This window comes from Monomorium pharaonis, chromosome 1, assembly GCF_013373865.1.
Source record: "Monomorium pharaonis isolate MP-MQ-018 chromosome 1, ASM1337386v2, whole genome shotgun sequence".
NCBI lineage: Eukaryota > Metazoa > Arthropoda > Insecta > Hymenoptera > Formicidae > Monomorium > Monomorium pharaonis.
In genome coordinates this window covers 23,469,492-23,496,241 of record NC_050467.1, presented here as the reverse complement: position 1 = coordinate 23,496,241, position 26,750 = coordinate 23,469,492, and the positions used below count along the sequence as shown (strand labels likewise).

Sequence of the window (26,750 nt, the reverse complement as noted above, 5' to 3'; positions counted from 1 at the left end):
CTGTTGGAGGTGCCATCGCCATGTTAAACTCGAACAGGGTTAATCCGGATTAAACTCCGGTAACCCCTCTGCTACGAGTAAAACTGGAAAGGGCAAACACGTCCCCCGTGATATCTTCAGCCAGGCGCATCTCAGAATGTCGTACGCCTTGCATGCGGATTACAAAGTTATCGCAAAATGATACGACTAAGTACCGCATGTACGTATGTTAAAACTACGCCCCGCTCGTCAAACTTTCTTCTGCAAATGTTCAATGTTTGATTAACATCGCCGGTGTAACTTCCAATAACACTTTCACAAGTAATTTTCACAAACTTCTGACAGTACCTAACTTTACAAGATATGAAGATCTTTTTTAAATTTTTTCCGTAAAAATTTTTTTAATGCATACATGAAACATCTAATTAAGTAAATCTGTATTTATAAATGTATTTCCAATATAAAAAAAATATAGATATAATTTTGTTAAGTTTTTACATATCTTTTATTTTGTCAGACGTGATAATCTTACATCGATTTGACAGCTTTAAGACCACAGTGTTAGATATTACCCTTCTTTCACGAACAATTATAGGATCGTATCTTTCCCCCTTTGTAAACATCCGTGGCTAAGTTACATGTCCGGTTCGGTAAAAGACAGGGAGTGCAAGTCGCAAACAGTACTGATCGCGCGAACGCTACACATTCGACGGTGAAACTCGACTCGGGTCGATCCGAATCGGGAGAGGTCCATTACCGTCGAAAGGACAAAGAGATTGGGAGAAGACAAACAGTGGAGGAGATCAAGCGTCTCAAAATGTCGCCGACACTTTCACGACGTGGACGCAAGCGCGCACGGCCTTTTATAGAGACCAGGCTTGTGTTTTTTGTCCCCGTAATTAAACGCCAGGACACGGCACAATGACAAAGGCGAAAGCATCTCCCCGAAAGATGATTTGTCTACCGAAATGGCACAACGGACATTGAACGTTTATTTGTTAGAATGACCGTTTTTCACCGTCGATGATTACGATACTTATCGAAATAGTTCACCCGGAGAATTATTGACGGGATCAATCTTACGAAATAAATGGTTTGAATTTGAAATCGTTTTTTGATTCGTCTAATCTTTAACCCGTACCTTTTTCTTTTTATTACAATCGCGATCGTGCAATTACATTTTCCTTGCGTAAAGGGGAACGCTGATTTCTTTTTGATCCGAAGAAAAAAAAACATATACAAAGAGAAAGCAGATACATGTACTTACCTTTGAGAGCCGTTGTGACAGCACGTGACCTTCCAACTACCTCTGCGAGCTGTGTCTTATACTTTATGGAGTCTGCGTCGGCTTGCTCGTTGAGCGCGCGCTGCAGCATCCTTTGCGTTTCCTGCTCTTTGACCGAAAGTGCCTCTCGAAGATGATCGGCGTGTATCTCCGACTGCAATTTCAGCTGCCGCCGCATCTCGTCGTCGAGCTTCTTCTGCTCTGTCAGCAGCTGAAACACGAAGATGGATACTCGTAAATTTGAATACACTATGAATAACACACTATTTCGTTCGCGTTCGTTTTATGATTTTTCTCGTACTACATAAATAATTAAGGAGAGAAGCGTAGTTTTACATTACAGAGATAAAATGCAGTCTTGGCTAAAAGTATTAGGTACTTTCAATTTACGAGATGCATTCAAGTGAAATTTTTTCTTGGGAATGAGAGGAGATAAAAACATTTGATGAATCTTAAAAGACGCAGGCATAAGAACAAGTAAAAAAATTGATAGCATCGTCCGGGTTACAGAATATTTGTTCTTAAAATGCACCGCTTTTTAACAATATCAATTTTGCTATTTCCAACTTCAAGTGAAACTGCAACCACGACTGTTTCATAAGCCGGGCGATGCTGTCAATTTTTTTCTTATTTCTTAATAAGAGTAAATTGTAAACTGAGAGTAGCTAATACCACTGAGTAAAGCCGTTTTACTGCGAAAACATATCGCGCTCTTTTTTTCAGTATTTTTTTCTCATCTTCTTCCTGATATTAATACCGGTTTATATCTTAAAATAAACTTTTTATATTTTATGAAATACAAATGCGTTGCGGAGTTGTAGCATCCCGTTTCTCGGCTCTTTCCAATCTCCTATCCACGGGATAAGAGAAAATGAACGTCACGTGAGAGATAAGCCAAAGTTTCAGGAAACTAGATAAGACGTTGCATGCCAGTGCTTTAAAGTCTAGAACAAACAGCGTCTCTCGACAGTTCGGCGACGTTGTTGCAAGAAAGACGGGAACATAGGTGGCTCGATTCTCGAAAAACAACAACAAAATTTCCTCGAGATCTGAGCCACTTGACGTCCTTTATTTGAAAATAGACCGGACCTACAAAAAGCTTGATCAGATATATAAAAAAAATTATTACATTAAGAAATTTCTAATCAAGAGATTGAATTTAATAACGAAAATTTGTTTATCATCTTTCGTAATCGCTGAGAACGGCCTTTTCATTAATAAAAAAAAAAAAAAAACTCAGAATTCCTGAGAAGCTCGTGTCTCTTGCAATCACGTGGCAATCACTACCGTCGGCGTGATAACGTCGTTCAAGATACAGGCCCCAAGGCATTAGCCTAATGAGACTTTGATGAATTATCCGCACTTAAGGCATCACCGGGACCGTCCTCATTGGGTAGCGACCCAACCCTCGAAAGTCTGGCACGTCCTCTATCTCCTGTCCGCGGACGTCGTCCCACTTGGTTCACTCTCTTACTTCAACTGACCAACGTCATGTTTTGTTGGGCAACGTCTACGGATTCGTGTTTCTGGGACGGTCCGCGGACATGCACCGATCCCGCCGTTGCCTAGAACTCTATGTACCCGAGAGCCCGTGTCAATAATTAACGCCCGGCTGACCCGACAACTTCGTTGACCAGTTTGAGTCATGGGATCTATAGGATCGACAGCACTACAGGATACGCAAGCCTTCTCGATCGATTACTCACCAATGTTACTTAAGTTTCGCGATCGACGAAGATAGGAGATAGAGAGTATAGCGATGTTCTCGAGACAGTCAGTGTCGATAATATACGAAGAAATTCAGTCTTTGTGCGGTGTAAAGTGCGATAAAATCGAGGACGAATGGAAATGAGCTGCAATCTTAAAGTTGGCCATTTTTCACGTTACTATCGTGAGTCGATGCTGCGACGATCTGAACGTTAAACGAAGATACTGCGCTTGACAACGATCCTTAATTTTTATGAAAATGAGAAATTATAGCTTTAATTTTTTAATGATTTTCTAATTATGTGAAATGTCGTTTAATTGTAATTTATTTTCCCACGTAAATTATCATGAATAAATTGACATAAAATTGATATTTTATATGTAATAAAAAAATCATAAAAAAATAACGCAGGAGGCAAAGCTTTTCCATTCGGCTGAGCTAAACCGGCTCCAGGCGTAACGTTCTATAATCCGTTTCGGCAAATCCAAACACTTCACTAACACCGGTCGCATGCCGCAATTGCGCCAAGCCGGATTAATTAAATACGGTAGAGGAAAAACGCGAGCCGTTTATATTCACGAGAAGTCACGTGAAAATTGTTCCGCTTGCAACAAATACTGCGACAGATGTTTATGCTCCGTATCACCGATTATGCGATTACAGTATTTGTCATTCTGCTAATTACAACGATATTTTTCTCTGTTTAGATCAAGAATCGGGCACGGGTCTCGGGTATCGTTATTAATGCATGCACTTAATTGAGCGTCCGTCAAAAGAAAATGATAATGATATTCGCATTTCTCTTGCGATTTAAATTGCAAAAAATTCTTTCCATTGTAGTTAGACAATGCGGTTATTTGTGCTCGTGCCCCCCCCCCCTCCCCGGTGTATAACATTTATCTTTTTCTTTTTCCCTCGCTCTCGAATGCTGACGATAACGAATTCCGCTCGGTTCTCGCGTTTATCTCCCGCGAAGACGGATTCGAACGAACGAAATCGCGACGGTTTTTCCTGGCGCGTAACTAATTTAATGACGGCGATTTGTACGGCAATCTACCTGGGGATCGGACGACAGACGCGCGGCGGCGAGATCCTTCCCGAAAGAAAGGAAAATGGATTTGGGGCTATTAACTCGCGCGCAGGTCGCGCCTCGCCAACTTCGCCGGCCGATCGAAAGTTTGCCGGTTTGGAAAAACTCGAGGCTCCTTCCAGATATCGTGGACAGAGATCCGCGCGATTTCCGTATCCCCGTGCGACGGCATCCCACTTGATGATCAGCGAAAAAGCCAACAACACCCCTTTTTTTGTCTTACTTGACAAAATCGAGATTGATTTTCTCTTCCCTTGCACTTAAAAAGTAAAACGGCCATAATAAAAGAGACTTTCAAGGAGTTACGCGTATCGTAAATCTCAATGTAACTTTGGTGAAGCGAAAGAATTTTATTCGCCTCTCTTTTTAAGGTCCACAAAAATCCTCAGAACCGGGGAACAGTTCATCCTCATCCACGTATCTTCCATATCTTTGTTTTTGCGTTGATAGCGAGTAATAACGTACGAGAACAGGCTCGCGAGGAATCTATTTATTAGCTCGCGCATATTCCCGCGAGTCATGAAAATAGATTAGACTTTACGACAATGTCCAATCTTTCTCCGACACTCCAATAAAAATATTTTTTCTTTGTTTTGCAACGTGAGTTAGTGATCCCGTTCGACTTGTCATATAAAATGTCAAGTGTCATCTAGTAATTTTGAAAGTGCGATAATTTCCTATCGGAAATAAAGAATTTTTCGTTAAACTTTTGCAATGTTATTAAACGAGAAAGTGTAATCTTATTTTGTCCATTTAATCGAACTTTACTTCTTTCCCGGAATTTCAATTCGTGATTTGATTATCTATGATTTTAACGCTGAATTGAGAATTTCCAATAGATGAAACCTCACCGCAACATTTTCCTTAAGTAAAAAGTCTCGAAGAATCGATCGTTGAAGCAAAGAATGAATGCCTCTAGACGCTCCATATTATTCAATTAAGGACTCAATGAAAATTCAGAACATCGATGACGTCGTCCTTAAATTATTCCAGAATCGTGGTGCAAATTGAGAGAAACAGAGAGCTATCTGCGATTCATGGGAAGAGGCGCGAACGAAAAAGGAAATTGATCTTCGAAGAACCGAGAAGGAAAACATTCGAGAAAGGTACCACGCGATTCTGGTGCAGCACGTACGACCACATTGGCATTAACGTGGGAATTTCTCGAGTTAAAACGCGCCCACGGAAAAGAACGCCTAAACACTCGCTTTTTCGCGCGGCTGGTTAGTCGTCCTATACACGTCGAGCAATATTTTTCCTACCGCAGGCGGCGGGCGCTTCCGTCGTAAAAGCGGAAATACGATCGTCGTACACGTGGGCTAAAGATCGTTTCCGGACGAGTGCATCGTTTCGCGGCCAAAGAGTGGAAGCTAAACGACTCCCAAGGATATAAACGTGTATGTACGTTAAGAGAATAGATTATTCGAATTAAGGTTACTTTAAAGTAAATTTAAATGGAACTAATTAACATTGCTAAAGCAGCGACTCTTCCTTGCAACTCGCATATTTTATCAGTCCGTTTATATTTCTTTTCGGAATTAAAATACAATCCTTATGGAAAGAAGCATGGGATTTTCAAAAACCTTTATTTTATTAGAGAATTTGTTAACTTCTATAAAAATTACTGTTAAATATCGTAAATTTTAATAGTACGATAGTTGCTTGCATGCGCAGGGCCGTTAAAATTATCGGCCATACTTTGGCGAGTATCGTGCGGCAATGCGCTTCAAAAGCTACATGGAAAATAGTCCGGACGAGTTTTGCAGTACATTCTGTTTCGATGGCGATGGTAAGGTGAGCTTCGCCCGCACGCGTGGATAAAACAAATCGCGACAAAAAGTTTCATCGATAATTCACCGTCCGTCGCGGTAAATAACTTTCAGGTGTACCGCCATAAAGATATTCCGTGACCGGGCCACGGACTGAAATCCCAAACGGCGGCAACAGATAAGGAATTATGAATTTTTCAAGCTTCCTACAATCTTAGGACGTATCCTTACAGCATGTCTTCACGGAAAACTTTATTTACTTTACTTACTGTAAGTATATGAAACAATAATGAATTTGATCAACAATCTCAGTTGATTTACTTATTATATGTACTTATAATATGTATATAAGATATATATTGAATTTTGTGTGTAAAAAATAAAAAATATATTCTTTTAGAAAATAAAAGGTAATTTTTATTTAAATTGCCTCGATAATTGTATCAATATATCTAGTGTGCATGCAAATAAATATTTTAATAAAAGTACACTTCTTTTAATTTTCTGATTGTATAGTATCCCAATCCATATTTTCTATACTTCTATATCTCACTAACACGACTACACACTTGTGCCCTAAATACATGTATACGCAAAAAAAAATTTAATTTCTCTCATTCGAAAAAATTTTACTCCCTTTCAATGACCTTTTCATTTGACCGATGAGCTGCAGCGTGACTTAACCCCCGCTTTTGCGACGTTAAAACGCAAACATTCGGACCCGCTCACGTTGACGAAGACGACGACGAGTTGTTTTTTCGGGTCAAAACTACGTTAATTAAATGACGCGAAAGAAGATCTCTCTTTGCGCGACGAGGTGCAGCGCAAACGCACCGGAAAGTTCGCGACATGACACACTTTCGTTGCATTTGCCCCGATAGCTTGCATCCGACTATCGCGGAGCGGATGATCGTTTGTTACCGGTAACTTATGAACAAATTATGCAATAATTACCATTTAATTAATTCCGCTGTCTCTTTCTCATATATATATGTAATTTAATGGATGATACAGGGATATCGCTGGGCGATACGTTCGCCTGTCCGCGATGCATTAACGGTAAAATATCCGACCGGACATTAACGAGCGGTACCGGAAGCTCATAGACAAATAGCAATTAGAGGACATCGCTGTTCCCGTCCGAAACGAGAACAAAAGGTCGTGCGAGCCTGCCGCGCACAGATCGATTCGACAAGATTTATATTCGGTGGCGCGATCCCAGGGGATAGAGGCCGAGGAACGGCGGGAGGGGAGTATAAAAAGAAAGAGGGCCGGAAAAGAGCCGTCGGAACAACTATAAGGACAGTGAGTCACAATGGTTCCTCAGCGGATACCTCGCGGTGATACGTACGGCTATGGCACACAAATGCCGTATACTCCAAGGGAATAATATCGTCCGTTGCTGTCGAAATATTGGCGTCCGGCCAAATGGAAATAAATAAAAGGACCAAGGGGAGAGGGGGACTGGCGCTGCTGGGAGCATCCTCTGACGCGACTCGGACGTATCACGTATGGCGTTACACACGGTGCCACGGTGCCAATTTAAATTCGTCATATACGAACAAAACATCGATGCACCTGTGCCCGCGATCTGAATGCAATACGGTCCGTCGAAAGCGATTCGGTCTCGATTTGACTCTCAAAGTTGGCACGTTCTTACTGAACCAAAGAAAGGATATTTCGCAAAGGATTATTAAAAAGCTGAAAGAAACGCATTATTGGTAGAATCTTACAAAATGTAACTTTACGAAGCAACGCTTGGATATTATTTTATGTGCCATTCGGCTCGAGAGATCTTTAAGAGCAGTAAAGCGCGACGTTAGCGGCTATGATTCAAGTGACCCGTTGTTACTTTCTTATTCCGTTATTTTCCGACGTTCTTTAATGAAGGTCCGCTTTATCACCGTGATCTCTCTATTCGTTCGCTTTACAACTTAAGCACCACCATTTCCCCTGCTCGGTTTTTAACTACCTTCTCCCTTCCCCTCTTTCTTTTCTCCTGTCATTTTTCTCTTTTATCGTGAAATAGATTTTCTTAGAAATTTCCGAAATTTTTTGCGTTTTACATCATCATGGAGGAGCGATTTAATGAAAGGATCTTACTTTATGTCATCTCTCTCTTTAATTCGCATAGCTATATCTTTATTCCTCCTCTCCCTCTTTCGGACAGAGTTGAATTTCAAACGTGTGGCTGTGCATAGTCGTCTATCTGAACACTAGGGCAACATTAATAATGGTGCTAAAGCTCACATCTGTATTTGTACACTAAGAGAACAGATCTGGAGCGCAATAAAAGCATGCAACATCGCGCGGCCGGTGCACGATTCGCACACCAAACAAGACGCTTTGAAGCCATTTGAATCGTGCTTGGATATATTACTTCTCTCGTCACAGGCGTGTACACGTATTTTAGAATTAGCACTTCTCTACAGCATAATGCACGAACAAAGAAACGTAAACGATAACGTACAATGAAATTAATACGCGTTACGTTTGCAAATTATAATTAAGAAATTAAAAATTGTTATTAAAAAAAAAATTTTTAATTAATTTTTTACAGATAAAGATCTGTGGTCGCAACTTATATTTTAAGATGAAAATTTATTATAAAGAATTTCCTACCTTTTTCGCGTGCTTATCTTCAAGCGCGAGTCTTTCCTGGTCAACCGCGAGGCCGATCAGCGCGTCCAACTTTTCTTGAGTTGCATCATCACCCGTCGCCCTCAATGCCGTTTTCACTTTAGCTTCATTGATCGTCTGTAATTAAATAATTTTTCTTGAACGATAGTGACGATATTGTCGACACAATATTGTTAATTTTGTGCAAAAATTACACTGTTTTAGCACAAAAGTGTTTCTGAGATGTAAATCTGAAGACTACGAGATTTAGATCAAAATAATGCTAACAACTTACTCTCAATTTCTCAAGCTCTTTTTGCAAATTGTTAACTTTGTGATACATATGCAGAACGAATAAATCAAAAGCTTCTTCGCTGACAGACAGCTTCCTATCATGAATATTTATATTGGGAAATAGGATTTGCAATTCTTCGTTAAAGTTCTCCCGCGCTGTGTGAACCTGCTTCCAGTAGCGCTCCACGATGTTACTGCTCTGCAACTCCTCAGTGTATTTTTTTTTAGCTTCGTCCACATCGTCCATAACTTTTCTAATATTCCGCTTCGCAGCTGTTTTCATATGAGCGGCTGCTTCAAGTAAAGGATCATCAATTAGATTGAACATGCGCTTAAGCGAATCTAACGCATCTTTCGCATGTTGTTCCGCCTCCTGTACGGACTGTTTCCTCTGTTCCGTTGCCTCCTTTAACCTGCAGATATAACAAATTTGATTACATAACTGATTCACAAGTTAAATGTGAAACTATTACATAAGCATAACGAGAATTACCTCTGCCAGACAGCTGCGTTTATCGTAGTGCCAGCGCTTTCAATCACTTTAATGACATCTCGATTGTATTCTTCAAGTGCGGACACTGCCTTGTGATAGGCTGTGATAGCTTTAGCAGCAGCTTCACCACAATATGTTTCTAACTCAATGAGATTTTGCGGTATCAGTTCATCACGTACAGTTTTAGGAGGTGACGATGTCTTCTCAACCACTGTAAAAATACGAATTATTTAATTATCTTCGTAGAGTTCATGCAAAATGATTACAAAAAAATAATGCAAACGTACCAACATCAACTTTTTCGCCCTTCTCTTTACTAACACGAATTTCAGCATTCTTTTTTTCGGAATTTTTGTTAATAGGCACTTCTTTTTGCTCAACCAGTGGTTTAAAAGCTGGTTTGGGTGCTGTAGTACATATGTTAAATGTACAATTGTTAAAAATTAGTGGGAACATTATTATGATTATGTAATATATATATAATCTTGAAAGTTTCAAAGAAAGGAACTAGGGCAAAAAGTATAAGAAAAAAAGTAAGGTACATAAGCAGGAATTAAGTTCTTAACAAAGTAATGTAATAATTTACAAATATAAGTAAAAAAATAAAACAAAAAATTGAAGGAAAACATAAAGAAAAAGGAATAAGGAAATAAGGAAAACATAGATATGGATTGGGACTCACGTATGTATTCTACAACTTTTGTGTACTGTATTCTTGTCTGACCTGATTCTGGTGTCGTTTCCTTGATGAACACGCCCAATATCCTACAAAAAAACATTCATATTTTATTAATCTACTTTTAAACCGCGCCTGTAATATTCTAGTAAAATAAATAATGAATAATAATTATTAATATTATATGTAATTTTTAAAAATTTTCTTACGTCTGTTTTAATGTTTCGAAGAACGTAAATACAGCATCGAGGTAATTGGAATCTTCCAAAAAGATAACCCGGACAGCTTTGTCTGTGCCAGGAATCCAGCCTTCAAGGGTGGCTCGAAACTCTGGGTCTCGTTTTGCGTATGTTAGTATTCCTAAAGTACCTATGGTTACAGCGCCTAGAGTTATTAGCGTTCCCGATCCCTGACTCTTGTCACTGTTATGAAAAATGCAAGCAATTAAAGAAAATCTTTAAACAGTTGGTTTTTTTCTCTTGTAACACAGCATATAGTCAAAATTATATAAATAGCTGGCTAATATAAAATCGCAAAGGTGCATAAAGTAATAAATTTAATAAATAATATTATGTACCTTTTTGGTGGTGCGGTCGAATACTTTGGTCCAGTAAACCTGGATATAAACCTAACATCTCTGCATAGTCTAAAAAAAATAAAGACCATACATTTTGTTTATGTATGTGCAGACTTGACATGTAATATTAAAAAGTTATCAAGTAAAATTGTATTATTTATCAAAGGTAACAATTTTAGCAATAACTACTCATCACTTGACAAATCCGCTCGATACAGCAGTGACAAAATCATTAACGTGGCAGGTGCCCTTCATAAAATTACTCATCCTTATTTTGGGAAAACACATGATCGAACATAACCTTATCGCGCACCGATTTCACCTCACAAAATCGCTCATAAACACGCGAAAACATAATGTCAACCGCGTTTTGGGACTGACAGGGCGCAAGGACGATTCCTGCCGAGGAATGACGCGTCTAACAAGCGACGAGACCAATCAGAACGCAAACTCTGGTCGAAAGACTCACCTCCCATCCTCGTACTTGAAGCGCGCTCGCGACTCGTAGTACCTAGCGATCAGGTGTAGCCTAGAGCAGTGGCCGTGTTTTTTGACCTGAAAGGATAAACGGCGACAGAATCAGAATTTCTGGAGTTATGTAAGCCCTCGTAAAAACATGCCATCTTTGTCACGCGCGCGTGCACCCGGAAAAGTGCGTCCGCGACGGGACGGATCGTCCCGAGGATCGTTGTCGTCGTGACACAACCGGACGACGCTCGTCCACCACGACCGCGTGGTGACGCGCGACGGCCGACGGCGGTGACGGAATTGGTTGTCGCGTGGGATCGTCGCGTGAGTGTCACGTCACGACAGATCGTGTCATCGCGCGGTAGTTTCACAGTGATTTTCCCGCCGTCGACGATTTCTCACGCGGACGATCCCATCTGGATAATCGCGCGCCGCCCGCCCGCAGTCCTCTCGCACGTGGCTACGTACCCGATTCAGACCGTTGCACGGAAATTTTAATCCAATTCGGAACATCTTTCGAGCGGCCGGTCAGGCAGCCAGCGGGTAAAGAGGAACGACGGCACGGGGCCAGAGGCCGGACAGCTGGGCCGCACGCACCGGAACCGAGCGGAACTGCGCGAAAAGCAGCGAAGAGAAGAATGCTGCGTGTCGTGAACGCGGCACTGCGAGGTGAGTGTACGCGTGGTCAACGGCCACTTCCGCGATCGATGGCCGCGTCGCGAGTCACCGTTACGCGTCGACGATTCGTCGAACCGTAATACGCCGGCGATCTCGCTTTTGGTAGCGTTGTGTACGACGGGATACAGCAACGCTGAGAGGTTAGGTGTTCCGCGGTCGCCATGACACGCGATTGACGGAGGGAACGTCGCGGAATCGGAACATGGGCGCGCGTTTGAACGTGCACTTAAGAGAAAGAATTCTCGTCTCAAACGGAGATTTGTCTCTCGCTTTGGTTGTGGATTTCCGAGCCGCAGGAGCGTGTAATTCATTTCGTTTTCTTTTTAATTAAATTCGGTGCAGATTATCAGAAATACTCTGTAAGTTTAAACAAAAAGCGAGAACAATTCATAAAACAAGTTGCGCGAAATACTCACGTATGATGAAACGACATCGCATATGTTAAGACATAAGACGCTTTTCCCCAAATTTGTAAGTCTTTTTTATCTTGCAAACATAAACTGGATTTGATGTTCCTTCAGGAATCGTAGCGAGGACGACAAGCACGAGTGCAGTGAGTTGCGTTACTTCAAGATGCGACTCTGTTTTCAATTCTGTACATAGAGGATTTGGGGCACTGTCAATCGCCGTCCAAAAATGGGCAGCTACTGGACCTACACAACACAAGACATTACTAAAGTAATATAGAATAATTGTAGATGTTATTTGAAAAAACATTAATTTCTGTGTAATAAAATGTTGAGTTGCTACGTAAAAATAATATTATTCTTTCAGTTATGCGGCGACGGAAAATCGTCTAACTTTGCCAGCAGAACCTGTTAATGTGCCAGTGAGAACACTAATCAAGTTTTCCATGACAAAAGGAAAGCGGCGGACCGTGAAGACGGTTGTAAAACGTTTCTACCGACTGCACTGGTAATCTCTCAAGGATATAATCACTTGTGTCATAACAATCTTACCTAATAAGCAACATAGATTAAAATACTATTTTTGAAATGTCAATTTCGTATTAAATGTTTTAGAATATTGTATAAACGTTAAAAAAGATTATTTGATACATGATTCTTTATGAAACATTGTTGAAGTGTTTTAAAGTTATCACTAAGTTATGATCAAATTTTGTTAATTTGTTAAATTTCATATTGATGTTATATACATCAATAGACATTTGAAAACATTATGTTATTAAAAAGTAATAATAACTTTGTAATAATGATATAATGCTTATTGGGCAAGAATTGCATCAAATATTCGTGAATAATCGTGTACCATAAAACTTCGAGTTTGAGCGATGAACAAAATGTTTACAGGGGTATCTGGATCAGAACGATGACAGGTCGACATAACAAACTATGGACAAAATCAATCTCTAGAAAGAAAAGACTGCGGCGACACGTATTCTGCAATGCCACGCAGTCGACGTTACTCGACAAGATGACGTCTAAATACTGGAAGAGACGACACTACTACGTCGACGATCCGTACGAGCCGTATCACAACCGCGAAGAGTTTATGATCACCCGGAGAAAACCGTTACCTTAATCATTACCTAATTGTTAATTACTAGAATTATTGAAGGAGTATTAAAGATATTGCTATTAAAGACCGCTTTCTCTCTTACCTAAATATAACTACTTCTTACGTGATGAAATTCTTTATAGTGATATTGTTTACCTTTCTGAATGTGTTATAAGATATTCAATGTATAGATGTTTTATTGGCAGGATTGGATAAATTAATATATTTTTTAACTAAATGTAAAATTAATGGCTTATAAAATTCATTACGTTAAACGCTGATGAATATAAAAGTCAGTTAAAATGAACTAAATTAAAAATTAATTTTGAAAAGTATTTATTCATGTCAAATTGTCATATTGCAAATTCAAATTGCAAAAGAATGTCATAATTTTTAAAAAATTAGATTACTCTAAATAATGATACAATTGTAATAAGAATCAAGTAGATTTAATATTTTATTTGTGTAAATTAATTTTATAAAATAAATACTGTTTTTGGAATCTTTTTTTATACATAGATAAAAGTTAGTAAATTTAGTATATTTTAAATACAACTAAAATAGTTAAAGTTAGAAATTAATTCATTGAAATATAACTGAGTTAAGTTATTAACTTTTTACTAATTACTATCCTGGTTTCAAACTTATATATCCATCTTTATAACTTTATCAAGGTTTTTTTAGTAACCCTCTTTCCACAGTCAAAAATTAAATAATATTTATTACTATTATACATATTAATATTATATAGTATTAATATATTACGTATATAAACAACAAAATGAGTATCATTAGAATATATATATGTATATATTCTAATATATGTATATATTCTATAAATATTTTTTCACAGATTTTTTCCATCCCCACTCTCCTTGTTACAATGAAAGTTTATTCTCGTAATTGATAAATTAATGTACACGCCATAATGTGTGATTCACGTTTTTTCGTAGACGTAATTGTTTGATACGATTGATACAATATCGTTCTTAAGACGATAAGATAATATTATATAACATTGCGCTTTGTTTTGCAAGCACATCTCTGTTTAATGATTGCCAATGTTTTTCTCCCTTTGCCATCGATCTGTCAAAAATTACATCGATCGGTCTTTTCATTTTTTTTATCATGAGGTCACGTGGTCGGACCCCTACGTGTCGCGCGACTCTCATGAGCCATTGAGCCCCTCAGTTGCGTCTCGTCTTTCACGGTGTTTGGTTCTTACATCGGCTCCTCAAATCACTCAACCTCAACCTCTCTCTCTCTCTCTCTCTTCCACCGGCGATAACACGCCTATCGAGAAAAACATGTCGTATCATGGAAAATTACAACTACTCGGCAGAGCGTGCCTTGCATTGGGTAGCACGTGCGGGAAGAACGAGAGCATTTCGTGTCTCGCCGTCGCCAGCATTGCCGGCAGCAGAAACTTCTCCGTGGGTCGCGCGCTCGATATGAGGTGAGCATGTATCCAGGACCAGGGCCGCAGCCAGGGGACGGGATCCCTCGCGTCTCGGGCGATCGACGAGTTGTCGAACGTCACGATTCCGTTGCCCCGGAGTCCGAATGCTCCGGAGCAAACAGACTCCGGAGCAGACAGATTACTCAGGACAGTAATCACAATCCAATCGTCTCAAAGACCTCGAAAACCTGTACGATCTTTTACTAGCTGGATACATTCCTAGGTTGTCTAAGATCGAATTTAAGACCTTAGGTATGAGATCGGATTGTGAGACTATCCTAGGACAGCCTGCCATGCTTGCTCGTAATACTCGGTTCGATTCCACGGTTCGGCTGTTCGTCCACGTCTACCTGGCAGTAGTCACGCGTATGTCTGCCTCTGTTAAAAGAGAACATATCCGAAGTTGGAAACTGTCTCTCCTTGAGATCTTCCTCTTGCATATAAAAATCGTATAAATGAGGAAAAAATCATTCATAATTGAAGGCGTTTAGTCTAAAATAATACAAAAAATATTAATTTTATATGGAAAAAGTTATCTCACCGGTTTTATCTAGTTCTCAAAATAATTTTGCGATTGTGGAAATTACGAGTCTTATCATTGCAAGACTCGTTGTTGAGAGCAACAAAACATTTAACAACGTGAGACTCACGCAATATATATATTACGAAACATATTGTTTCCATGCAATTTAGATAAATAGTATAATAATAATATGCACAAATTGTCGTAATTAAATTCAACGTCTCACTAATACTGATTTCTACTATTACATTAATCTTTGTTTTATTTGTTATTTTTTTAGTTTTGAAAATTAGCAGATTAAATAAATTGAATCAATATAGATTAAAATAAACGTATATTAATATAAATTTATTGAACACAATTTGTAATTTAAGAGATTAATATTTTCTACATACTGTCGTATGTCTATCTCTATATGCATATATGTGTTGCACTAAAAAAAAAGTTGTTAATTTAACTAAATTTTTCAACTCGATCAAATTTCTTCAGTTCATGCATTTAACTTAAATACCTAAAATACTTGAATTTCAATTTAACTATTTATATATTTGACTGAAATACATTAATAGTTGAATTTAAAAAATTTAATCCAGTTGAAAAATTTAGTCAAATTAAAAACTTTTTTTTTTCAGTGTGCATGACAACGCACATATAGATATAGATACATAACAGAGATATGCTAATGAGAAACATTGTTATGTATAGGCATGTGTCTAGATTTATTTCGAAACTGTTTTTTCGCTATATTACATATTCTTTAAGAGGACTATATAAATATATAAATAGTTAAATGTTATGTTTTTTAAATTTATTTTTTGTAAAAAAATATCCTTGTAAGTCAAGAATATTTTTATACACAATTATTGTATTTTCAACAGAGTGTAAAATAATTCATTAATTTTTTACGCTGTTTATGTTTCATTATTTGTCGTGGCGGCGCAAAAATGATAAAAGACACGTTACATTTAGAAAGTCGGGTCATATGTGACGTAACGAAGCACGTAACGATAATTAAACCGGTCGCTCTCGTGACTTTTCTGGTTGATTAACGCGGCACCAAACAAAATATATTTTCGCAGGTTCGTTCAGTTCACAAGTAAAGATGGTGGCCCGCAACATCTTGGGGTCCAACTGAAGCAGGGAGGTGATATCATCGCCGTATCCGCCGTTGATTCGCGGATACCAAACACACTGAAAAAATTTCTGGAGGGCGGTGATGATCTTCTCAAAAAGGCCAAGAGGTAGGAGAGAGCTAGATGCAAAAACATCTTCATACTAAATATTTTCACTTAAGAGATAATCGTGTATCATAATATCTGTCGTACACATTTGATGTGCACCTAACATGATGATATGTAGTTACCTCCTAATCGCATTAAAATGCGATTAGATTGTGACTCGAAAGTGACTTGGAATAGATAAACAATAAGGTCACAGTAATACTAGGTCATAGAAATTTTTAATATCGTAATTATTCTCAATTAAATTTTTTTATGACAAGATTATTTCAGAAATTTTGGAAATTAAATATTTTTGATTGAAATAATATGATTAAAAGTTGGAATTATAACATGATTATGTTAATGAGTAATACAAAAAAACAGACTAATAACTTTTTTAATAAATTACTCTCAATTATACTTTTTCTTTTGTGACAAATTCTTTGATCTCGGGAATAAAATACGTTTTATGATTGAAGTGATATGATTAAAAAGATTAACCACAAGATTATTTTACAATTTTTTTAAAATTTGAAATATAGATATGTGTGCACATATATCTTCGAAAAGCTAATATTAACGGTCAATGCAATAAAAAAAGTACCCGATCTCAACGTGAATATTTGTTTCGCTAGGGACGACGATTTCGACCTAAGGAAGGCAGTAGAGAGGTTGGTGCTTTCGGTATTCGATTCGTGTGATAGAGTAGTTACTTCCCTTTTTTTCTTCCCTTTTGATATAAATCAGTGGTTCCCAACCTTTCTTTGATCAGGGACTACTAGGACTTTTTTGTTCGGTGCAAGGACCCCAAGATTCAAAATAAACATTCCAAGAATTTGAAAATAAATTTTAATCATAACTTTTTTAGCTAACATTAAACTTAGAATAATATTTGAATATATTTTTATAATAGAGAACTTTCATTGTGACTTTATTTTGCGGACCTTAATTTCGTTCTCGTGGACTCCTGGTGGTCCGCAGACCATTGGTTGGGAACCCTAATATAGTTATCTGTACTTGCTCTTCACCCACGCATATATGTATAACGCCGTCGATATAGCTAGAATATCGAACCACACCTTTATCAATTGATTCATTTTTTTCGATGTTATCAAGTTTATTGCCTTATCAAGTTTATTGATTTTATATTGAAATTTTCCATAATTTCCCATTCGTGTTTAACAGGTATTTAATTAAATTTAAAATTATACATTTCCTGCAAAGAAAGTTAAAAATAAAATACGTGTAAAGCACTCAGACAATTTGGTGCAGTATTGTCAAAGTAATTTTTTTCTTTCTTTCTAAAAAAATTGTGTTGAATAACTTTTAATACAATATTTCGTATTGGCAGAAGACATACGACTGAATTAAAATACAAGAGTACTACATATCTTTATGACGTCATCGATCATATGATGTTTGTACAATGGTGTAATTTTAATCGCATAACTAAGATAGCTATCACTTTATCAATAATTCGAGAACGAACATCCTGTTTGTAATCGTGATCTAATTTGGGAATGAGAATTCCACAAGCAAAAGACCTTCCAAATTTAACAATCAAAGACACGTAACAAGTTTGACGCTTCATAAGTTTTCAAACGAGACTGATCATTTATAAAGATATAAAAGAATTTAATACCGATCTGTGTATCGTCCCTGAACATAACAATTGACGAAAAAAAACCGGATGTATTGCGTGACAAAAATATAATTATATATAGGTGTCCTTGTTCGGATTATTTTCGATCATTAGTGTAAATTGCTATACGTCACGTTACCACGTGACATTTATAAATCGTGCATTGCATGTTTCCTGTTATTCAACTTATCGATCTTGGCTAAGTCTTGGCAAATACACCGCCTATATCGATTGCATCCACAGTTCCGCTTTGCTATCATGAGAGAGCTTTTGAGCTTTCGCGTAACATGTCACATCGCGTTTCTTCGCCGCGCGACATTCAACAATTGAGTTTTATCATGCAACTAACACTCGAACAGACGCAGCTGTTAATACTAAGTCAAGACGGCGCCTTGTCCCACTGCCAATTGGCTGACTCTCAAGCTTCTTTGGGACATAATTTTTTTTAAGTGAGAGCAGCACGCTCCGATGAATGAAGGAGCGTCGTTTACCTACAATCCCGATAATACAAAATATTTACATTAATTTTTCAATTTAATTTAATCAACTGCGTCAGAGAATAGTTAGGTCAGTATTTATTCAAAATCATCTTAAGATGTCACCAATCACAGAGCCATAGTATCTTACGATATTAAGATGATTTTGGAATAAGAATTCACTATGAATACCGACCTTAGCTATCAAACCGGGACAACTGATAAAAAATTGATTTGCTAATAGAATTCATTTATGCGATATCGCTTTCATTCATTTTTATAGTTCGCGCATGTCAGAAAAACAATGTCATGAACATTTTTCCTCGCAGTAACGTCATTTTATTTACAGAAAAAAACAAACTCTCTTTCTGATGTTTCCTACTCCATAATATTTTTCATATTATATAACAAGATAATAAGCAATGGTAATTAATTGCTGCTTGCAGTAACTTGAAATTATATATAATATTTATGTAGTGTATGATGTTTATTAATAAATTTTAAGTAATATACAAATTGTATACACTTGTAAATTATTCATCTTTTATTATCAATTAACGAAGTTTTTCCCTCAATTTTTGTATTGCTTTAAAAATGTGTAAAAACGACGTAATTATCAATCAAATTCGTTTGACTAACATTAGAATGCGATACGTTAAACCACAATAAAAATTACGTCTTAAATAATAAAAAAATTGCAAATATATTTGACGCATAAAAACGCATCAATTTAAAGATTTAAATTAAATAATATTACATACTTCATGAGAACTAACGTTTTGCACGCAATGTTACGTAATCTCAACTCCGCGAAACGTAAGTCGACGAGGAAAACATTTGTAAAACGGGCGCATATTGCGGTGCAATTAACTGGAAACGGCACCACAGCGAACGCAATAGAAATGTAAATCGTGCTTCACCTGCATCGATTAGCACGGAATTATTGGCGAGATATTGGACGGAGGAATAATTGATGAGATTTTAGACGTAGGAATAATTGATGACGTTATTACATGCTCATTGCCTCAAGTCCGGATATCCTATGAATCCCCGGTTTGTTGCTCTACCACAAAACCACATGTCGCTCATTGACAATGATTGCCATAATTAACAAGATTGTGCATGAAATGGGAAATGCAGGACGCATCTCTGCGTGCTAATACAATCAAATTTTATCTTTTGCTGTTCTCTGCTGTCTGTTTTTCCCTATCTGTTTTAACATCGCAAAGCTTTTCTATGGAGAAAATCGATAAAGAAAAAAAATATATTTAATCAGATTTCGCGTGCAAATTGATTAACTTTGATCGAATGATTCCGAAGTCTATTCAAGACGCTGAATTAAGCGATTGGTTACAGAATAGTCGCCGAGGGACGGAGCATCATGCCTGAGGCCGACGTAAACCTCCTAGCGCCGATCACGCGCATGGACAAGCTCGCCTGCATCGGCCTCAACTACAGCGGACATTGTCAGGAGCAAAATAAACCGACTCCGGAAAGTCCAATAGTCTTTAGCAAATTTCCCAGCAATATAATCGGGCCGCAAGACAACATCCTGCTGCCGCAGATCTCGGACGTAAGTCTACGATGAAGCAGAGAGAGGGAGAAGGAGGGAAAACGCTATCGTGTCGATTATTGAAACATGGGATACTCCTGAGAATCCTCTTGTCGATTCTGTCGTGTCTCAAATCGTATATTTTTAGTATGCCGAGATTACGTCACGGTCCCCGCTTACATTTTTGTTCTACTTTTTGTTTGAGTCGTGGGCATATCGCTCTATTGCGATAGAAGTTCCTTATTTACGAATGACTTCTCGCTCGGCCCGCAGCTTGAATACCAATCGCGTTGCATTCGCGTGTCCGGTTGCTCAATAGGTTGTCATCGATTCATTATATAGGTTGTCCTTGATTTTGAATCTCTAAATAAGTAGAACGCGGTACGTGACGTTTATACAGGGCGTTTTGGAAATTGCGCACGATCGTTCGATTAAAGATTTAAGATCGGTTTTTGTGGATTTCCAGAAGATCGATTGGGAAGCCGAGCTGGCGATAGTGATCGGTAAAACATCCAAAGGCCTTAGTAATGACAACGTCGAGGATTGCATCTTTGGTTACACAATAGCACAGGATATAACAGCGCGCGACTGGCAGAAACAGAAGCGGAATGGCGGTCAATTCCTGCTTGGCAAAGCGATGGACACGTTTTGTCCCCTCGGCCCAGCCGTGATCACTAAGGAGGCGATATGCGACATCAATAATCTGTCTGTGAGAACATGGGTGAACGGCAAACTGAAACAAGACGGCAACACTAGCGAGCTCATCTTCAAACCTCAAGACATAGTCGCTTATCTTTCTCAGTTCGTATTTGTTACGATGATACATCGATAATGTATAATGTAGAATATGTCGCACAATAATGTTAAAATTTCAGGTTTGTGACGTTATTACCAGGCGACGTGATTCTTACCGGCACACCAGCCGGTGTCGGATTCACGCGTAATCCACCCGAATATTTGCAGGTACATACACGAATTTAATCAATTAATCAAATTATAGTATCTTTTGTCACGAGTATATCGCAGCATGTTCTACATTCAATCGTGATGTTTCAGCGTGGCGATGTACTTGAAACCGAGATCGAGAGTTTGGGACGTCTGAGAAACAAAGTAATCTGATCTAAGAGACAGACTACACCTTTGGAAAGCGTTAACAGAACTTCGTGATCCTCACAAGACTGGACCTACGTTCCTTCAGGGGTCGACATCTGCGCAGTTGAATTAATTCAAGAGCCATAAATGGGATCTCGATACGTATGCAAAAATAGGTACTCGAACAACACCAATAATTTCAATGCAATTATGATGTTCTTTCCAGAAGAAACATTGCCCTCCTTTTCAGGGTACAAACAGAAAATCGAGCGCCTAGTAACATCGTAAACAATAACGCTAACTTTTTATGTGTCACATATTTTACATACTTGTATAATTAAAGCAAAGTTGTTTCTATTGTGTCTTTATCTCATCCCATCCCTACATAAATTTAATAGAAAAAAATTTTTATGCTCTATTAAATTATTTGAACGAAAGAAAGCTTATCTTTTATCCTGATCGCGATATTTATGGGTAGATTTTCTTAATTTATGCAATTTATGGTATTAAATTGTCAGTCTAAAATAAAATTTTATTGGCACAAAAACGTAGTGCGTATATAACTGTGCAAAGTATAGCAAAATATGTATTTACAATATTATCTATTTCAAATACATATTCTACTATAGAAAATGCATCAGAGTATGTATATATTTGTATATATGAATGTATATTTGTAAATAGAATAATTACAAATATATATTTGAAATTACTATTTGTTGTTTGCCAATACATCTTGTTACATGTAACAAAACGTATATGATTTTCATCATCATATATCCATTATTTTTTCTATATGTATATTTAAGTCAACTTACACATATATCACGTTCCAAAAATAGAAATAAAATCCTAAATGTATATTTATGCATGTTAGGAACTAGACTCTAACTCCACATTGCTACTTTCAATAAATTTGTTATATTGTTCTGGAATTCCCTTAAACATTTTCACCTTGGCTCGTATTTGTTTCCACGTTAATTGATCGTGATTTTTCTTATCCCTTGACATTGCCTGCACAGAAAACATGCATATATAATCAGCCGCTACGTGAGAATAACGCTGACTTTATATGCAGAAAATCTCACCTCATAATCTTCACCATATTTCTGTATTAAATAAGTCAAAAACTGCACTTGTCCATTTGGTAATCTAAGAAGTCGTTCTCGAGGAGCTTTTGCCTCGGCTTCTAGCTTCTCCGCCACATAACCTTTTCTCGCAGTCACACTCATTTCTTTGTCCTTCTCGTGATCCGACAAATCCTCATTTTCTGTAACCTTTTTCTTGGCTTCCTCTAACATTTCGCGGTTAACATTAGGAATTTGCACCGACTCGTTCGCGTCGTATGCTAAACCCATATCTCTCAAATTGGCACGAGTAGATTTCTTATTCGTCCATTCTTCCTTTATCTGATCACTAAATAATAAAATCAAACGTAATGGAATAAAAAGATATAACAATTACATATAAACATACATTTTATAATACGATTTTACGCGCGGTATATTGTGAGAGATGTTCTACAAAAGTAAACGTAATTATAAGTGATTATAAAGCACAGTTGTGTCTATTTCTGGCCAATGTAAATAAGCTTTAACTCGATTTAACTTCCTTTTTATCTTCTTCTAATTCTAAGAAAGACCGAGATAAAAGTTAATTTATGTTGATGGGAATAGACGTATAACTGCACCTTACAATATTTTAAAATCACTAACAACCATGTTTACGTTATGTAGAATAGCCTTTATGTGAAAGTTACATGTGTTTTTGGTTAGGAAGTTTACCATGGAATATTCGGCAGTTTCCGTAACTTATTTCGCATCCTCTTTCGACTCACGTTTGGATTATACTTCTTCTTGCGTTTTAACTTCTTGATCCTTTTAATTTTCATTTTATTCGAAATGCTTTTTCAACGCACGTGTATATACCACATATACCTCGTCAATCAACGTAATTCAACAACGCGTTCCTAAAGGTATTCACATAGCGACTTATAAACTATTGGTCTGTTCTTTATAACTGCACGCTGCGGTACTGCACTGATCAAGTATTTTTTCTCATTCTAATCTATATTGCATTAGTTCAGCATTATAATTCAGTAAGTATGTACAAACAGTTATAAAAACAGATCATGTGATTATGCGCGTATGTACAGAATTGCATAGCTATCTGAAATTAGTGTCCTGCGCATAAACATTATATTTATATCTGTGGTGCCGAGCATGTGACTCCACGTGACTCGGTAAGTTCCAAAAACCCACTATAACGTACAGAATGGTATGATCGATTGTATATTTGTAAAATTAAATAGTAATTCAAAATTGTATCTGATACTTTGGCACTCATACATATGTGTGTGAAGAATTAAATGTAATATAAATTCAAGTGTAAATTTTTAAATTAAACAATAAAATTGGCTAAGGAACATTAAATTCAATAATAAAAACAATAGTTTTAAATTGTTTTAATTAAACAATTATTCATGCTTCCAAATGTTTGGATGTATATACAATATATTAATACCCATTTAAATTCGATAGTATTTAAATTAAAATAAAATTCAAATAAAAGAGTTGTGTTGTTTTTACGATAAGCAGAAGCGATTTATAAATAAAATAATTTTTATATATTACTAGCTATGCCCTGCCACGCGTTGCTGTGGCTCTCTATTCTTATGTTACGTTTTTTTCAAATTTTCTTTGCTTTCGTTGTTTAACTTTTAAGAGCCTTGCTTTACTGTTGCTCTTTTTATTTTATTTTTGAATAAGCATTTATCTATCTTGTATAAATCTAATATTCATTTATTCACGAACTTCTAACTTTTTTTTCTAAAAGCTGCCATGGATTTAGAAATCCATTCAAAAGACTGTTTTAAATAAGTTCCTTTTTTTCAATAAAATAAAAGCCATCTTTATTTTTCTTATTACCTTAATTTAAACACAATAGAAACATTCTTCGCCTCTCACGGTCTCTCCCGTCTCTCCCCATCTCTCCTGGTCTCTCCCCGTTTCTCCCGGTCTCTCCCCGTCTCTTCCGGTCTCTCCCCATCTCTACCCGTCTCTCCCGGTCTCTCCCCGTCTCTCCCCATCTCTCCCGGTCTCTCCCCGTCTCTCCCCATCTCTCCTCGTCTCTCCCCGTCTCTCCCGGTCTCTCCCGGTCTCTCCCCGTCTCTCCCCATCTCTACCCGTCTCTCCCGGTCTCTCCCGTCTTTCCCGGTCTCTCCCCGTCTCTTCCGGTCTCTCCCCATCTTTACCCGTCTCTCCCGGTCTCTCCCCATCTCTCCCGATCTCTCCCGGTCTCTCCCCGTCTCTCCCCATCTCTCCTCGTCACTCCCGGTCTCTCCCCATCTCTACCCGTCTCTCCCGTCTTTCCCGGTCTCTCCCCGTCTCTCCCGGTCTCTCCCCGTCTCTCACGGTCTCTCCCGATCTCTCCCCGTCTCTCCCAGTCTCAATGTGTCAAAATTTCAATAATATTAATGAAAAACTATTTTTTACACTTAAATTATGGCCATCATTTTTGAAACACCGTATATCCAAAATCAAACCCCATAAGAACACTTCCGGTTACGAATGCAACATTGTGTCAAAATTTCAAAGCAATCGATGAAAAACTTACGGAGATCTTAGATGAGGAACAAACATTTACATTTTTATTTATATAGAAGAAACAGCATTTTTCACGTAAAATACTAAGCAGCAACTGAGTAATCTTAAATTTCAAATTTTGTAACCACGACCTTCAAGTTGATATTGATAAGAAAATAATTATTATAAACCAAGTGACAATTGAAACCGAAGAAGAAAGTATAGATATAATCGGAGGAAGAAGAAACTTTCAACGAGAGAATCACAGAGAACAATGAGGCGGCCAATTATAATCTACCAAAAACAATCAGTGGAATCACGCTTAATATGACCGAGGGAAGAAACCCTCGCGGAAATTCGATCCCTCAAAATGTGGAACGTCAACCCCCTGGAGGACTCGAGTAGGAGGAGAGACAGTCAAGTGCGAGTGTGCATATCAGAGTTTTCGATAACTATTATCAATTGATGCGAGATATGCCGTGATAAAAGACGTGCGTGTGTGTAGGTGCTCGCTTGTCACCGGGACAAGGCTAGCGCGTGATCGTTGAGGTGTCAGTGTATTTCCGGCGATCTCGATGTGAATCGCGATGTCTCACACCCGCTCTCTATCTCTCCCTTTCTCTCGCGCGTTTGGATACTTCCGGAATCGAAATCGGCTGCTCTTTCACGGCGCTTCTTTTCATTAGTCACCCCGGCACTCCTGATTGTGTTCTCTCGACACTGATCGCGATTATTTATCGAATCGAGCATACGCGCTTAGTTTGTGTTCCTCGAAGCTCGGGGGAAACAAAGAAAACGTGCAACGATGAGTTAAATTCGGCATAGTGCTCTACAGCAGCTCGCACGTAAATATTTTCCTCGACGATTGCGTATTATACGTAGGTCGACTGATAGAATTCCTGGAGTGCTCGGTGAGATGTCGCGTACGATACCCGCTTTAAAAATATATCCGCGATATGGAATCTAAATAGTTTTAAAACTAATACGTTACGTCTTCGATAAACGCTACGCGATTCGATTATAATTACTATAATCTTCAATGATCTTCTGCGTCTCTTAAAATAACAGATAACGGTGGCAAATTAAGTTACATAAATACGTATTTACAAGCCCTGGCAGAAAGTAAGTAAATCAGAAGTAATTGACCGGCTTCCGTTCGGTAAAATTAAATTGTCGAAGTTAAAAATTTGAGAGGTCTCTTCTTTTATTTGAATTTAATTTAAAAGTTCTTATTTTTTTATTCCAAAGTTTTTTTCCTCTGATTTCAAAGAAAAAAAAGATAATTATTAAAAAAATAGATTTTCATTAAGCTCGCTCTAATCTGTATTGTTCGTAGTTCTATTGTAATAAAGCCGATCGTACAAAACAAAATAACAAAGTGACATGGTGCATTCGCGCAATTTAAGAGGATAATGCGTTTGGTGAAGTGATACTCTCCGCTGAACTGGAAGAAAGCGGCAAGTGAAATAGCTGCCGATACGGTCGGACAGTCCAGGAGAAACCCGAGAGTGTGCAACGAGAGTGTCGCATAAATGAAAATTGCAAGGACCGATAGCGCGATTGCAAGATGGCGAAATAGTGATCTTATTAATCAAGATTCCGCTTATGGTGGGGAGCTTCCTGTGATAATAAAGATATTTATCGGGTGATCACGATGCTTTGCGATTTTCGATTCGGTGTGACGAAGAGTTCGATCTGATCCGAGATCTCCTGCCGGTCCGTACTCATGGGTTCTCGCAGGATCGTCATGCTGACGATCCTATGGCTAATGTATCGGACAGAGGGCAAAGTTACGTGCCGCGATACCGAGGTGAAATTGCATCACAACTGCGAGGCATTGTGCAGCAACGCGAGTCGCGACGGTCTTGATTCGTGCGAGCTGAGGATCGCCGTTCTCCTGCCGGCGGATCCAGCATACGACATTTCTCTGCCTAAGGTTCTTCCGGTCCTCGGTAAGGATTATTCATGGATCTCATCGCAAACGAGCTGGGAACGGCCATCGCGGAATTGAATAAAATCAAGTTTCGCACGTGCACCACCGCAAGTTC

The 26,750-nt window shown here is 38.1% G+C and overlaps 5 protein-coding genes across 10 annotated transcripts in view; 3 read left to right on the top strand and 2 right to left on the bottom strand.

Moving 5' to 3' along the window:
- The window catches only part of LOC105836997 (MICOS complex subunit Mic60), a 34,603-nt gene extending 23,040 nt beyond the window's left edge, over positions 1-11,563 (bottom strand). For 2 of the 4 annotated variants that reach the window (XM_028192145.1, XM_028192146.1), the window contains exons 1-10: positions 11,427-11,563; positions 10,960-11,045; positions 10,491-10,559; positions 10,123-10,335; positions 9,920-10,002; positions 9,525-9,644; positions 9,238-9,448; positions 8,746-9,157; positions 8,454-8,588; positions 1,247-1,475 (exon numbers count right to left, since the gene is read on the bottom strand). In XM_028192145.1, the coding sequence (XP_028047946.1) occupies positions 1,247-1,475; positions 8,454-8,588; positions 8,746-9,157; positions 9,238-9,448; positions 9,525-9,644; positions 9,920-10,002; positions 10,123-10,335; positions 10,491-10,559; positions 10,960-11,045; positions 11,427-11,471 (1,603 nt within the window). In that variant the 5' untranslated portion in view covers positions 11,472-11,563. The remainder of the gene's footprint in view (positions 1-1,246; positions 1,476-8,453; positions 8,589-8,745; positions 9,158-9,237; positions 9,449-9,524; positions 9,645-9,919; positions 10,003-10,122; positions 10,336-10,490; positions 10,560-10,959; positions 11,046-11,426) is intronic. The other 2 variants (XM_012681440.2, XM_012681441.2) reach the window with 2 other exon arrangements.
- Positions 11,502-13,239, top strand: LOC105836999 (39S ribosomal protein L35, mitochondrial). The gene is made up of 4 exons (XM_012681442.2): positions 11,502-11,627; positions 12,158-12,314; positions 12,411-12,551; positions 12,947-13,239. Exons 1-4 carry the CDS (start codon positions 11,597-11,599, stop codon positions 13,176-13,178), a joined length of 561 nt encoding a protein of 186 aa, XP_012536896.1. The 5' UTR covers positions 11,502-11,596; the 3' UTR covers positions 13,179-13,239.
- A 1,092-nt stretch (positions 13,240-14,331) lies between these two features.
- LOC105837000 (fumarylacetoacetate hydrolase domain-containing protein 2) lies at positions 14,332-21,475 on the top strand. 2 transcript variants are annotated; one of them, XM_012681443.3, is made up of 7 exons: positions 14,332-14,610; positions 16,216-16,377; positions 16,992-17,027; positions 19,831-20,047; positions 20,493-20,827; positions 20,902-20,989; positions 21,083-21,475. In XM_012681443.3, the coding sequence occupies exons 1-7, from the start codon at positions 14,462-14,464 to the stop codon at positions 21,143-21,145; spliced, it is 1,050 nt and encodes a 349-aa protein (XP_012536897.1). In that variant the 5' UTR covers positions 14,332-14,461; the 3' UTR covers positions 21,146-21,475. The 2 variants fall into 2 exon arrangements, with proteins under 2 accessions (XP_012536897.1, XP_012536898.1); XM_012681444.3 differs by lacking the exon at positions 16,992-17,027 and having other exon boundaries at positions 14,333-14,610.
- Positions 17,643-23,104, bottom strand: LOC105837001 (nucleolar protein 16). Of its 2 annotated transcripts, XR_004965472.1 has the most exons (4): positions 22,903-23,104; positions 22,207-22,534; positions 21,937-22,132; positions 17,643-18,489 (listed from the first exon to the last, which is right to left on the bottom strand). XR_004965472.1 is itself a non-coding variant. In XM_012681446.3 (3 exons), exons 1-3 carry the CDS (start codon positions 23,007-23,009, stop codon positions 21,992-21,994), a joined length of 576 nt encoding a protein of 191 aa, XP_012536900.1. In that variant the 5' UTR covers positions 23,010-23,104; the 3' UTR covers positions 21,768-21,991. The 2 variants fall into 2 exon arrangements, 1 of the variants encoding a protein (XP_012536900.1); XM_012681446.3 differs by lacking the exon at positions 17,643-18,489 and having other exon boundaries at positions 21,768-22,132.
- A 2,127-nt stretch (positions 23,105-25,231) lies between these two features.
- LOC105831122 (atrial natriuretic peptide receptor 1) overlaps positions 25,232-26,750 on the top strand; it is a 97,847-nt gene continuing 96,328 nt past the window's right edge. The window contains exons 1-2 of the mRNA XM_036286658.1: positions 25,232-25,824; positions 26,039-26,654. Coding sequence (XP_036142551.1) covers positions 26,429-26,654 — 226 coding nt within the window. The 5' untranslated portion in view covers positions 25,232-25,824; positions 26,039-26,428. The remainder of the gene's footprint in view (positions 25,825-26,038; positions 26,655-26,750) is intronic.